Source organism: Protopterus annectens, chromosome 4.part0 (genome assembly GCF_019279795.1).
Source record: "Protopterus annectens isolate FY-2018-M chromosome 4.part0, PAN1.0, whole genome shotgun sequence".
Lineage (NCBI taxonomy): Eukaryota > Metazoa > Chordata > Ceratodontiformes > Protopteridae > Protopterus > Protopterus annectens.
Window position 1 is genome coordinate 690,756,516 of NC_056733.1, and position 14,157 is coordinate 690,770,672.

General features: G+C 41.0%; 1 protein-coding gene across 5 annotated transcripts in view; it reads right to left on the bottom strand.

The window, feature by feature from the left end:
- The window catches only part of KDM2B (lysine demethylase 2B), a 3,837,686-nt gene that overhangs the window by 868,212 nt on the left and 2,955,317 nt on the right, over positions 1 to 14,157 (bottom strand). For all 5 annotated transcript variants that reach the window (XM_044068658.1, XM_044068655.1, XM_044068654.1 and 2 more), the window contains one exon: positions 8,471 to 8,695. In XM_044068658.1, coding sequence (XP_043924593.1) covers positions 8,471 to 8,695 — 225 coding nt within the window. The remainder of the gene's footprint in view (positions 1 to 8,470; positions 8,696 to 14,157) is intronic.

Here is a 14,157-nt window from a genome sequence, read left to right on the forward strand (position 1 = left end):
CGGTCTTCTTGGCGGGAGGTTGAGTCCCAGAGGCTGGGGTGGAGGAAGATGAAGTAGAGGGCTCTGAAGACAGAGGGGGAAAAGGCCTTTCAGAATCAGCTTATTCCTCCTATTGATCAATGCATGGATGTTGAAGACCGCGCAGATCGAATAGGAGGTATCTAGGTGGGGCACACTCAAGCATGCCATGCACAAAGCGTGGCCATCTGAAGGGGTAGTTTATGGCCAAATGTTTCACATTTCCTGAAGCCTGGCTTTGGAGTCTCTGCCATGGCTAACAGGAAACCGATGCACACACGTTCACTAACTAGAAGAAAAAGAAAGGAAGCAAAGGAGGTTTTTTTTTTTTCTTTTTAAGCACAGAACCGACACCTGAGTGCAAAGAAAGTGTAGAGATAAAAAAAAAAAAAAAAAAAAAAAATAAAACGGTTAGAGAAAAGAGTGGGAAGGAGATGAAAGAACCACAAAATTATCACTTACCCACTGAGGTAACTCGGTCCTAAAGGATCATGCTGCTGTTCAAATGTGTTGCAACAGAGATCCGAGGAGAGTAGGAAGACAGGATAGGGGAGCAGCTTGGAGCTTGGATCCAAAGCTGAAGTATGTGGTTGAGTCGGATCCATGCTGGATCCAGATCCTCTCAGGCTGAAGAGCAAATGAAAACAACAACTTCAGATCCATGCTAATTACTAAGGTTTTATAAACATTGGTATTAATTAAGACTATATTCACCTTCAGTAACTCATATGCTCTACACTCCCTTTGCTGTTTGAAGTTGGTAATTTTAACATTAAACTTAATCAAGTGACACATAAATGTCTTTTTCCCTGTAGATGTCCATCTCTCCTTATTTCTTATAGGTTCATAGGTTCATACTAGGCTATCTGCCCAAGGGCATTTATAAGCCTAGCCCATAGATATGTAGCTTTCGCCACCCCTTTAGTTTGAATAAAACTATGCCTATTATTTTGCTGTGCCTCTGTCAAGCAGTGACACTGAAGTAATCCCTGGGGTATATCTGCGATCTCCCATCCATTGGTCAAGATTCCTCTTGAACAAGGCCAGCGAAGTGCTCTGCCTCACATGTACCGGGATTTTGTTCCACAGCATAGGGAGTCTCTGGGTGATGAATCTGTCCCTCCAGCACGACCTATTAATAACCGTGTCAAGGTTTAAGTCTCCCGCCCTTGTGGTTCTGAGGGATCTAGATTTTTTTAGGTGAAGCATATTCATCAAATCTGGGTTTGACATGGCTTTATATGTCAGGCACAGGTCACCTCTGAGCAAGCGGTATGAGACTGAATAGAGCTGGAGTTCTTTCAGTCGGGCAGCATAAGACATATTTTTGAGACCCTTTATCCTCTTGGTGAGGAACTTTTGGGGCCTTTCCAGCTGCTGCAGGTGTCGGGGTCAGATACATTCGGAATGGGGCATTGTACTCAATCATAGGTCTAATGAGTGATGAGTACAGGGGGATGATGACCTCCCTTGATCTAGATGTGAATCCCTTCATGATCAGGTGGGCAATGTAGAAGGTTTTCCTGACTACTTTAGCAACATGAGTGTCAAACGAAAGGCTAGTGTCAACCTGGGTCCCCAGGTCCCTGATGACTTCTTCTGTGCTCAGTGGATTGCCACCTATATGGTAGCTAGGGGTAACCTTGTTTTTCCCGAAGGGTATGACTATGCATTTCTTGGCGTTTAACTTTAGGCCATGGCTCTGGCACCAGTTATTCATTTCTGTGAGGCCCTTCTGAAGGATATCGGTGTCAGAAGTGTTTTCGACTATGGCGCCCAGTTTGCAGTCATCTGCAAACTTTGTCAGCCATAACCCTCCTGTGTTCAGAAAAGTAGATGCTGAACAAGAGTGGACCCAGGACTGAGCCCTGTGGTACACCACTTGTGACAGGCTTTGAGTCTGACATGGCTCCAGCAACTCTGACCCTGTGGGTTCTGTCACTTAGCCAGTTTGCAACCCATCTTGTGATGTATGGGTTTACATTCAAGCTGAGTTTTTCGATGATACCTGAGTGGGGTATTGTGTCGAAGGCCTTTGCCAGGTCGAGGTAGGCTGTATGGACTGCCTTTCCCTCATCAATGGCCTTGGTGACTGTTTCGAAAAAGTCAACCAAGTTTAAAAGGCATGATCTGCCTTTGACAAAGCCAAACTGGGTTGGATCCAAAGTCTGCAAGTTCCCTATGTCTTTATTTATGAGTTCCATTATGATCCTCTCCATGGCTTTGCAGATAAGGCTTGTCAAGCTAATGGGACGGTAATTTCCAGGGTCGGTGGAGGCACCGCCCTTGTGAAGTGGGACCACAGTCGCCGTGCGCCACTCCTTGGGTACGTATCCTGAGGTGATGCTAAGATTAAACAGCTGTCCTAACTGCGGGTTTAATTCCTCATTGAGTTCGTGGAGCACACAGCCGGGGACACCATCCCTTTGTTACTACACAGTCCCCTATAAATAATCTAGATCATTGTCCATCAGTTCTTGTGTTTTTTTTTCACTGCCATATTATCTAAAATTTTCTTGGCATGTTTCTGCACGTTCCTTTGCCAGTCCATAATTTTCTTTTTAAAAACAGGAAATGGTTTTAGCTGCCATCATTCAGACAGTGTTTTGGGTGCTCAGGTGGATTTTATTCCATCTTCTTCAATGTTACTGGGCCCATCCACCGGCACATGAAACTGCTGATAAGACTTGTCTATTTCTGCCTGCATGTCTTTTGGCAAGGATTTCAGACCCTGTAGAAAGAATATTTTAAGATCATTGGATAAACCATTTTTGTACTTCAGTTTTGCTTTGTGCATTTCTTAAAACACAGTACGAATCTGTTTCTTCTAAGACATGTGCCAATGGAGTAACCATAATCTACAACACTCGAGCTCCCAACTGAAATTTGTTTGCCTTTCTTCCAGACAAGCAACAAAATCTTTTCTTTTAGTGTGTAGATTAGTAACTTTATAATAATGGGTCAAGGAATCCACTGCCCTGACCAACGCCATGCAAAATCTCTGGGGGCCCTCTCTACTATAATCTGGTCTTTGGGTATAACAGTCCATTTAGCTAATTTATCTATAATGTAGTGTTGGCAATTTCCTCCTTCTTGGCCCTCTGTCCTCTGGTATGTACATCAGGCAGAGATTCTCTCTCCTGTCCCTATCCTACAGCTCCTGCAACTTCTCCTTAATACTTTCCCTCATTGCTTCTACTTCTAGTACTCTATCTTCAGCCTCTCTGTCTGCCATGGCTAATACCAATAGCTCGTTCAAGTGATTGGACAGCACACCTTCAATTTCCTCAAGTTTACCAGTTCTTTTTATGTAGCCCAGTAGAGCATCACTTAATTTCATCACCTCCGATACATGACATCCCTCTTTTCGTTCAGCGCTAATATGTCCTTCTTGCTTTCCTTTAGCTGCTGTTTCTCTGCCATAGCAATTTCCTTGCCTGACAGTTGCACTTCCCACAAAGTTTTCTTTTTTTATTGATTTTTTTTTTGGTTTTTGCATGTCTACTATTAATTCAAAAGGCAGATCTAGTAGAGCTGCCAATCACAGTTAATGTATTGCAAGCTCAGCAAATTTCAGATACATATTTATTTTTATGTTTAAGGCAGGGGAACATGCATGGATAAAGCTGTCTTCACCTTAGTGCTATGACCGGAAGTCCTGATTAACCTAACAATTTTAAGGTGCTCCCATAAGTATACAATTTTAAATTTACACAGGAAGGAATATTCTGGTTATTGTGATGGACACCAGTTTTTTTTTTACTTCATTTCATGCACAATGGCAACTTCCCTGCTTTTCTCTGTGATTTGCACTGTCTGAAACAGAATGCTGCTCTTATCTGATACACCTTTAATAAATGACATCTTAAAACTTTCCACAGGTTACAGGACACTATGACCGGATCAATTATCAATGTGCAAACTATACAATGTCACTTATAAAATGCCCCACTCATCAAGAAGGGGTCTGTAGTTATGTTCAGAAACTGCAACAGGGTATTGTAAATAATTCAAACATACTGCTGGGGGAATGGTCAAGTTTACATAGTACCTAGTGCGTTCTCCATTTCTCTGTGTTTCTGTGATCTGAGAATTATGAAGCAAGGGATGTAGGGATGCAGCCTACACATGGCAGTAAAGGGACCCCCCCCCCAAAAAATGGTCTTTTTTTTCTTTTGCAAACAAAGGATTGCAGCATCTTTTCTGCTATACTACACTGACATTTTAATGTGGGACTCCTTTGATTAGTAGGATGAGATGTTCTATAATATTGTGTCTTACATCCCTTCTTAAAAAATGTCCATGTTCTACATTAGTTCTAACTCAAAATGTTGCCCTTAGACTGTCAATAACTTAGGTGCAGTACCATACACTTGAATAGATTGAAGTAAAGCTGCCACGTTTAAGATCATGACTCTAGTTTCCTTAGGACCTCTGTAAGGCTTGGCCTCCATCTGGCACCATTCTCCTACCCTTGATTTGTCTACAAAAGTTCCAGTTTTTCATGTCCTGTACGACGGCAGATATGAACACCATAAATAGGGGTGAATCCAAGAATGAATCCTGTGGCATATCACTTGTCACTTTCTCATCCTCTAACAGCTCCCATCCATTACCTTCGCTTTCCTGTTACCTCACTAACTCTCTACTCATTTACACGATCTGGTACCCCCACAGACTCCTTATTTTCTTCAGGAACCTGTGGTGCAAGATTTTATCATATTTTAATATGCAAATGCCTGCATCATGGCATAAGAGCGATGAAGCTTTACCACAGCCCAGGTGAGGTGGACTTCTGAGGAGCTGTCAGGGAGGCATGAATATGTCCATCACAGAGAAGAGGTTGTTTGTCTAGGTGTTCCCATAGTGAGGTACGATCCACAGAAGGGAACAGCCTTCGGGGATAGGGGGTAGAAAAAAGGTGTAGATCATAAATGAAAATGCCCTTGTGGAAGCAGTCAATGACACAACTTCCCCTGGACATCCTTAGTTTCCACACTGACCCTAGTCTTGGAATGAGATTGTCTGGAGGCTGTAGAAGAAGCTGGTAGACTTGATGATGGACAGGGGCACTGGGGTAAGCAGGAGAGAATAAAGAAGGCGAACAAAAAAAAAATGAAGACAACTTTTTACTAATAAAATAAATAAAAATACAGAGAAACTATGTATATTTCACATCAGCTTGGAGAAGAAAAAATGGTCTTAGCAGAATTCAGAACAGTTCTGCAGAAATCACTGAGTGCTATGTGCAGTGCGTATGAAATTTAGAAATAATTACTTACAGTCCCACTAAGGAAAAAACATCTGTACAAGCTTAGACAAGTTGAAGCCCTCAACAGCACACTGTAATTCAGAACATTCAAATACTTCTGTTTACCTGCTGCAGCCACAATCACCACAATGTATTCTGTACAACTCTGGAGGCAAAGACCAAATCATAGGGAAGGTATGCAACCTTACAGTCTGAAGCTGAAAGTTAAGTCACTTCCAGACAATCAATATGCAGATACGTTCCCTTTATGTCCAGAGGGCAAAGCCACTCCCAGCTGTTCAATAACAAGGCAATACTGGCTGTACTGTAAAGCAGGAAGTAACTTACCACAAGAGTAAGCGTTTCAAGATGGGCAAACAAGCTCTGGGATCTCCCTATCATTCTAAAACCAGAAAAATAAGGAACTGAATATGTAACATTAATATGGAAGAGGAACTAGTTGTATTGACTCAAAGACAGAATAAATTTTCTTAATCTAAAACCTTAAGAGTACAACTTTTTCTTGGTAGATTTTTTCACCCAAATGCCCTAAAATCATCGGCCCTTCTCAGCCAATAAGCCCCTTTTCCTCCATCAAGGAGATGGGGGTTGTCTGGGGGTATCATTAAGGTAGACGTCGAGGTTGTTCAGATTTTTTCCATTAACCCTATGTTCTCTGTGGCAAGCAATAGGCTGACTACATTGACAGTCCCTCATTTCCATAAGAGGCGTTACCAACCAGCAGCCCTTCACCTCCCCCCTCCCAAGCATGGATGGTGGTTTCTCCAGTTAACACACGAACAAATCACAAACATGTAGTGCGTTCAGCAAGTGTCCCCAATATATCCTCCCACGGAGAGGCAAGTACGGGACACCCCCTCAATCCTCCTTCCTGGCTGGCTTCTCCAGTGTTGGGTCCACTGACTGAACCCTGGACACATAGGTTGCTGTCAGAGCTTCATCCTTCTGCACCACAAACCCAAGCATTCTCTTGAATTACAGCTGGAAAAAAATAATCTAATATATGCCCAAATTACATGAGTAAAGACTGCCAGTGCATGGGAAGGAATTTTTCACCTGGCTGAAAAGAAAAACGTTTTCTTTAATGCCATGGTGTATTGATTAGAAGGAGATCCATGGGCTTACACAGTATTTAAAGTTGACTGATTTTTTTTTTAGGCAAATCATTGCTCTCTGGTAGATTACCTAGGGGCAAAGACCTGTGTTTTCTTTTCAGCTACTCTCCACTCAGCATCTTTCGAGTGCCTGCAGATTTCTTTTCTACAAGATAGGACTTTGCTCCACGGGCTTAAAAGTAATCTGATGTCCTGACTTATAACAAAGAAGACAGTTATCAAATACTAGCCTGTAATACCAAACAGCCACTAGCAGTACAGACAGGGTAAGATACCAAAATAACTGTCTTTTTTCTGAGGAGATGTTTTACTTTGTCAATTTCTGTCTTTTTTCTGTGAACAAACTGCACAAGGATGCAGTCTTCACCTGCACCAGGCATAGATGCTTCTCCTGTAAGGCCTCCACCTATTAAATGCTTAATCATTCCCTTAGTCAGTCACCTTTCAAGGTAAGCCCAGGCATGGCAAAGATCTACTGGTCTGCAGCTGTTCAACCTTTCATACGGGTATGATTACTAAAGTACATCAGGTCATACATTAAAGGTGTCATGTGACAAGTGAACTAGCTTCACTGCATTACTTAAAAAATTAATCGGCTTCAAAGAAAATCTGTATTTGCACCACAGTACAAAATACATTAAAATGTTGCAGTATGACTTATCCAACTCGGTGGCCATAAAGCCCAAAGTATGACTAAAGTGCATCAAGGGGTGAGCACAGGAGGTCCCTGTGGTGACGTAGATGCCCATGTTAGCCACCAGGTGATGTAGATGCCCATGTCAGCCACCAGGGACAATACTAAGTAACACTTCTATGGCTCTCAGTCTGATGCAGGCTGCTGACTGGGGAGAGTGGAAGATAGTTATTCTGTCCAGTGTCACTGACAGGTCACCACAAAGCCCCAGCCTGGAGGGAAACATAGACTTGACTGGATGGGAAAGGGCTCCTCTTTCCCACAGTAAGTATATGGAAGACACAGTGGTAACAGGAGCACAAACAACTCTTGTGGCAGCCTAAATGATGGTCCCTGGAGACTGGAGGTTTGATTGTTTGCAGGTGTGGGGGCAGAAAGAGCATAGAAAGAAACACTTGCTGACAATAAGTCAGTTTATGATTTATTCAGTCATGGAATGGTTAGAATAAGAAGCTCCCCTGTACTGCTTTAAAACCAAAGCGTTTTGAATTTTGAAAGTCTAGCTTTCTACCCTAACAAACACTGCCAGACACAGAGTTAGAAAGATGGTTCTAAGTACTGGTAAAGACAATCATTAAACTCCCCATTAAGAAAAAAATGAACAATTGTTAACTTAGCCATTAAAAAAACACTACAAAATGAAGAATTTCAAAAGTATCATGAGATGTATATTCTGGAATACTGTGACTAGAAGCATTAATACAGATTTTTAGATCAATTGCAAACAGTCATTAAGTTTAAAAGAATAGAATAAATCATGGTGGACAGACAGATATGCGTCACAGAGATAGCCCCTCCTCTGGAATGGGCTTCCCATTCATGTGAAGCAGAGCCCTTCCCTGAGCATCTTCAAGCGCAATTTGGACCAATGGATGGGAAATCGCAAATTCACCCCTAGGGTGGCACTCATGTCCCTTATGGACAGATGTAATCCATAAAAACTGTTAAAACCCTTCTTGCTGACCCTTGTTACCTTTCCTCCTGGGATAAAAAATTGGGTGAAATGTGGGTAAAACTGTCTAGGCTTTTTAAGGGCTCTTGAGCCATTAGCCTAGTAATCACCTATGAACCTAAGACATATTTGTGAGAGAAGTTCGAAGATACAATAGTAATGTGCACAAAACACCAAAAGTTCTACTAAATTTTAACAGTCTTAACATGTTAGTGCACAATGTACTGCACAGTAAATGAACTCCATATTTTTAATCACCGACTCCCTGTATTAAGGATGCAGTGTAACTGCTAACTTTCAGACAGTTTGGAATGCCAGCATACTGAATACACCATTACACTTTTTTGGCTTAACTTTTCACTGTCAGGCAAACAAATAAAATGATATCCCATTTACAAATAAATGGTTGTACTACTTACAGCAATACACTGTCTCATGATGCATGACTGCTTCATCCTTCCAGGGCCACCAAACTTCTTCATGTCCTTGCAGAAGTGGCACTCCCCGCATTCTGTCCGAAGGCAAGCTTCGCATTTGCGACATCGTGTTCTCCTTCTACGTGCTCCAGCAGTTGTGCGGCTACTCACTAATTTCACTGATGTAGGAGTCCCTGGTTTTCCTTTCACTTTTCCTGCTGCCCTTTGCTGTACAGGTGATATAAAAACAGAGAACATCAGGGTTTACACATTTCTTTCTGTCCTGCTGTTAATCTCACCTCCTTCATTATTACCACTTTAGCTAACCATTATTTCATGCCTGCAACACAGCAGTCCTGTATCACAGAATTTACTTGGACTGGTGGTTTCTTCCCATTGTTTTCTGGAACTTCAAGCAAACATGACCTTCTACTCTGCAAGACTGTCACAGCAATTAAAGCAGCAAAACATCACAAGTCACAGCAATGTTAAGTGGTTTATTCTTTGACAGAATATGTAGCTGTGGCTGCAAAGGGTGGCAATTTTGTGCTCTGGAATGGTCAGACTATCTGCTAATGCTATAAAGTGAAAATTACCACACCAGAATCAATCCAGACCGTTCAAGCATTGGGAAAGCTAGCAAAAGAAGTGTAGTGGGTGAGAGGGATCTGGTATCACTGAATATGGGAGCTGTAACAGGAAAACTTCTCCCAAAAAAAAAAAAGTAAACTTTGCTGCGAGAAACACATCAACACTACCTCCTTTAGCAGTAGCAAAAAGGATGCCATTAATCCAGGTCCACAGCAATATTTTATCATGTCTGTAGTCCCAACACCTCTCAAAGCCAAGGGTGAAGGCTAACCAAATCAATGGATATTCAGCCCTGTAAAATTTACTGCATTCTGTTGAGAATGTACTATGCGTGTAATCTGGTATGTGTCTGAATGATTAAATCTGTAACTAGTGCACATTTACATGTAGAAAACCAGTAACATGCAAAATGTCACTTCAAATAAAAAAGTAAAGTATAAATGTCAATACACTGTAAGGGAGGAGTAAGAATAGCTTTTACACCTTCATTCCCATACATAAAGGCTGTTGGCATTCAAGGTAGTTTTATATACACGTCATTCACAGTGTAAGTGGTGTAAGGCTTTTTTAAAGTTTAAGTACTTAAGGTACTGCCTGTTAAACACTCTCTCAGCCTAGCTGCAACTAAATTACAAACTGTTCACCTTCCTTCCTCCTCCACTTATTGATCCATCCCATTCATATGTACTGTTACACATTTCAACTCCAAAACTCTATTCCTAACATCATTTCCTCTTACCCTCCAACCCATATTTAAAACAGTAAATCTCTGCTCATTCCCATAAGAGCACAGACGGTCCCAGTATCATGTGCACCTGCATCTCAATCTTGCTATTATTATGCAAATCCTAAAACTTTTCACTCTCAGACCCCACCACGTCCTCTGAATCTGTCAGTTCTTGGTTCTGTACAATGTGGTAAAAAAGAAAACAAAATACACATACCACAATATATTTTATTCAAAATGACATTTCAAAGATCTTTTGAGCTTTGTGCCACACATCCCCAAATCCTACGATCACTGCACAAGAGAGTAAATGCTTCATATAACAGCAAACACTGAGGTTATTGCATCCTATGTAAAAAGCAAAAAGTCTTTTTAGCTTTTGCACTGTTCTCTATCCGTGTGATCGCAATCATCTGCACTGCAATCATTCTTACAGTTTCACAGCATCTCAATGAAAAATCACAATCTTTTCCTTCACTCAGCTTCCTCAGTCACAGCAGTCAGGCATTCAGATAATCACAGTACTTTTTTCTTCAGCTATCGTTTCTCTCCTCACAGCAACTATGGTGAGTTCAATTTTCCTCTCTCCAAAGATCACAAAAAAAAAACAGTCTGCTTTTAAAGCATTCACCTTCATTCTTTCCTTCTTGCTTCCTGCTGCTATAAGTCCCTACTCCAGTTAATACAGGAGGACACTAAGCATGACTCAAGTATGAGCCTCAGCATCAGAATTAACATCCTTTGTTAAGAATCTAGAGTCCACTACTAGCTTCTTCAGATTTTCATTGAATTATTCTAGTTCAGTTATTGAATACCTGGATGTTAGTATTATCATGAAAGAAAATGGGGAGGTAGAGACCACACTATATAGGAAGCCTTGTTGGACCAACAGCATGCTTAGATATGATAGCATGCACCCTAGACATGTATTCCAACACATAGTCAAGGGACAAGTCTGTAGAATATCCAGACTTTGCACGAATGAAAATTCCTTTATACAGGAATTGGACTCTTTAAACAATAATTTTCAAGCACGAGGTTATAGTAATAATTTTTTTTAAAAAAGGAAATGGACAACAGCAGTCTCTATAGAAAACAAAGTGCAAAACCATGGTTACACAGAGGTACAAAATGGCCTAATAAGGTAGATGCACAAAAATCTAATGAAGGTTTGAAAATAAGTTTAACATACAGTAATGATATAGGTGGTATATGTAATATAATTAGAGATAACTGGAGAATTCTTTTAACAGATGTGAATATAACTAGAGTTGCAGGGACACAACCTAGACTTATTTTTAAAAGAAATAAAATTAGATATTTTGTGTCAAGAACCTATACATTTTAAAAATTCAGGCATTAAGAAGGGAACTTATCCATGCCTACATTGTAAAGCCTGTAAGCACATTCTACAAGGGAACTGTTTTATACACCCCATGACCAACAAGAATTACTTTTTGAATATGTACGCGGACTGTAACACACAAAATGTCTATATTGCGAACTGTCAACAGTGTACTGCATATTATGTAGGAAAAACAAATTGCAGACTTAAAGATATAATTTTTAAGCATCTATCAGATACAAGGTTAAGAAAAGAACACAATGTGCTGTACAAGCATATAGAATTGCATAGTGAGCATGTACTTGCCTTTATGGTTATATGTGTTGTAAAAGTCAAAGAATGGGTGACTTGTATAATGAAACTGAATACAAAGAGATGCAATGGATTCTTAGACTGGGAGCTGACAAAGCTCCAGGAGCTCTAGCAAAAAGGAGGGTACATTATTGATTTTTATTGGCCGTGTTGTACTATATTGGATACTATGTTTTACTAGTGTTTTATCATCTGGTGAAGGGATTTACCCGAAAGCACTTATGATACTGCTTTTATTGTTTTTTAATAAAGTGAAGTTGCTTCATATACAGCGTGGTAGTACTTGCCTCACTTTTGGATTTATTACAGGTATGAGCCTAACACCGCCTCAGTAAATAGACCTTGTTTGAAGCCTGGCATCTGCACTCCTATAATATTCTTCCCAAAATTTCTGGTCTCTTGAAGTGACAGGCATGGCACTCAGTATGATAATGATCTAGATATTTTACAAATTTACATTTATCTAGTTCAAATCAGTCCCCTAGCCTCTCAAACACAAACTGAGATGGTTTCTTCTGACATGCCCAAAAGGTTATCATATATAACTCGGATAGCCATCTATATTCCTCTTTTCACAACACCATATGCTACCTTTTCCAGTTCTTAACCTCATCTGCCCTGTCCTCACCCACAACAACAACACATCACTTGAAGACTTCCAATAAGACTGGATTTGTAACTCCAGTGTAATGTGAATAGCACAAAAACATTGATCACAACTTGACTTGAAGTACTAGAAGAAAAACAAGCTACAAAAGATAAGACCATGTTTTCTGCAAGCGGACAGGCCCCCACATTGCTCTTGCTTTATTATTCTCACTATGACGTCACATCTCCACAGTTATATTTCTGCACTCAAAATGCCGAATACTGACACAAAGACAAAAAAAAACTGCAGAAGAGCGCATCTCGAACATCGCTCTTCTTCTTTAAACTTCTGTTTTGGACGGAGGCAAGCACCCCCCCCCCCAACAACATCCCACAAACTTAAATGTACACCAATTCAGAGATCACCATAACTCAGGAAAAATGGAATATTCTAGGAAATGGCCATCTTGGACTTAGTATGTGCAAGCCTGTTTTTTTTGGCCATTCAGTCCCTGTGTTTTGGGACTCGCTCTAGTGGGTCCCAACATTTAAAATGGTTACAGCTAATATATCTTGCTGCTTTCTTTAATAGACTACACCCTTAAAGTAAACCTAGCTGACTGCAGAAACACTTGCGTAAACTTAACTTCATGAAACTGTGAACGGGAAAGATAAATGCAAAGCGGGTGTAATAAAATCCATCCCTCCACTAGAAAACCTCCTCAGCTGGTCTACCCACCATCTCCCCCAAGAAACTATAATTTAGGTGATTTCAATATTGACTGGCAATCCTGTTCTGGCAACCATCCAACCCATCATGTAAACCTTCATGGCTTCACCCAACTTGTCCAGTCGCCAACCAGGATAAATAAAAACTCCAGCAAGCACACTACCCTGGACTGGATACTAGTCAGTAAGAGCCCCCAGTCATATATAACAGGCTGCTTATCAGATAGCTTCAGTGATCACTCCCCAACATTCCTACTCAAAAAATACCTATACCAAGCTAAACCTGTAATCTACCGTCAAATACGTAAAAAACTAAACTTTAACCCACTCACATTCATCTCATCCCTCAAAGAATGTAACTGGAATCCTCTAAAGTACCTCAGTCTTGATGACGCAGTTGAATTTTTTAATACTACAGTCCTGAGCATCCTTAATTACCATGCCCCCATAAAAATTTCCAGAATCAAAGCACAACCCTCCCCATGGCTACAGAAAACCACTAAGTCAGAAATGAAAAACAGGGATAAAGCCTGGGAGCACTGGCGCAAAACCAAAACCCCCTCAACTAGACAGAAATTCCTAGAACTACGCAATAGAGTCAAAAAGCTAATAAAACAGGACAAATTCCAATACTACCAGTCTGCCCTAGACTCCTCCCAACACAGCCCCAAACAATTCTGGTCCTTCATAAACTCCATCCTCCACCCAGGTAAAGTCAGTACCCCTCCTCCTAACATCCCTCACTCCTCAGAAAATATTGCTACCTCATTCAACACACAATTCACACAAACCATACTATCACTAGCTAAACAACACAACCCCCCCTCCCCTTCAACCCACACCTTCAACTGGTAATCTCCCAACTGCCTTCTCTTTTTCTCCTGTACCTACCTCCAACATAAAAAAACTCTTAACTAAACTTAAGCCCACCAGATTAGCAGCAGACAACCTCCCAAGTGAATACCTACAAATCGCAGCTGATGCTCTGGCCTACCCAGTATCCATCTTGATTAACCAATCTCTCTCAGAAAGTTACGTTCCCACACTGTGGAAAGTATTGCATATAATTCCCCTCCACAAAGGCGGACCCTCCACAGAACTACCCAATTACCGTCCCATAGCTATTCTCTCTCCACTCTCCAAAATACTAGAGAGATGCATACACTCAGGTCTCAGACTACCTCGTTACTAACAACCTCCTTTCCAATACTCAGCATGTTTTCCAATCAAACCATAGCACCACCACCACTGCCTTACTCTCCTTTACTAACACTATCCTTCAGCATAAAAACAATGGCTATCTCTCCTCTGCTACTTTCCTAGACCTAGCTAAGCATTTGACATGGTCCCACACAAACAACTTATCTCTGTCCTCAATAACCTATCCTTCTCACAATC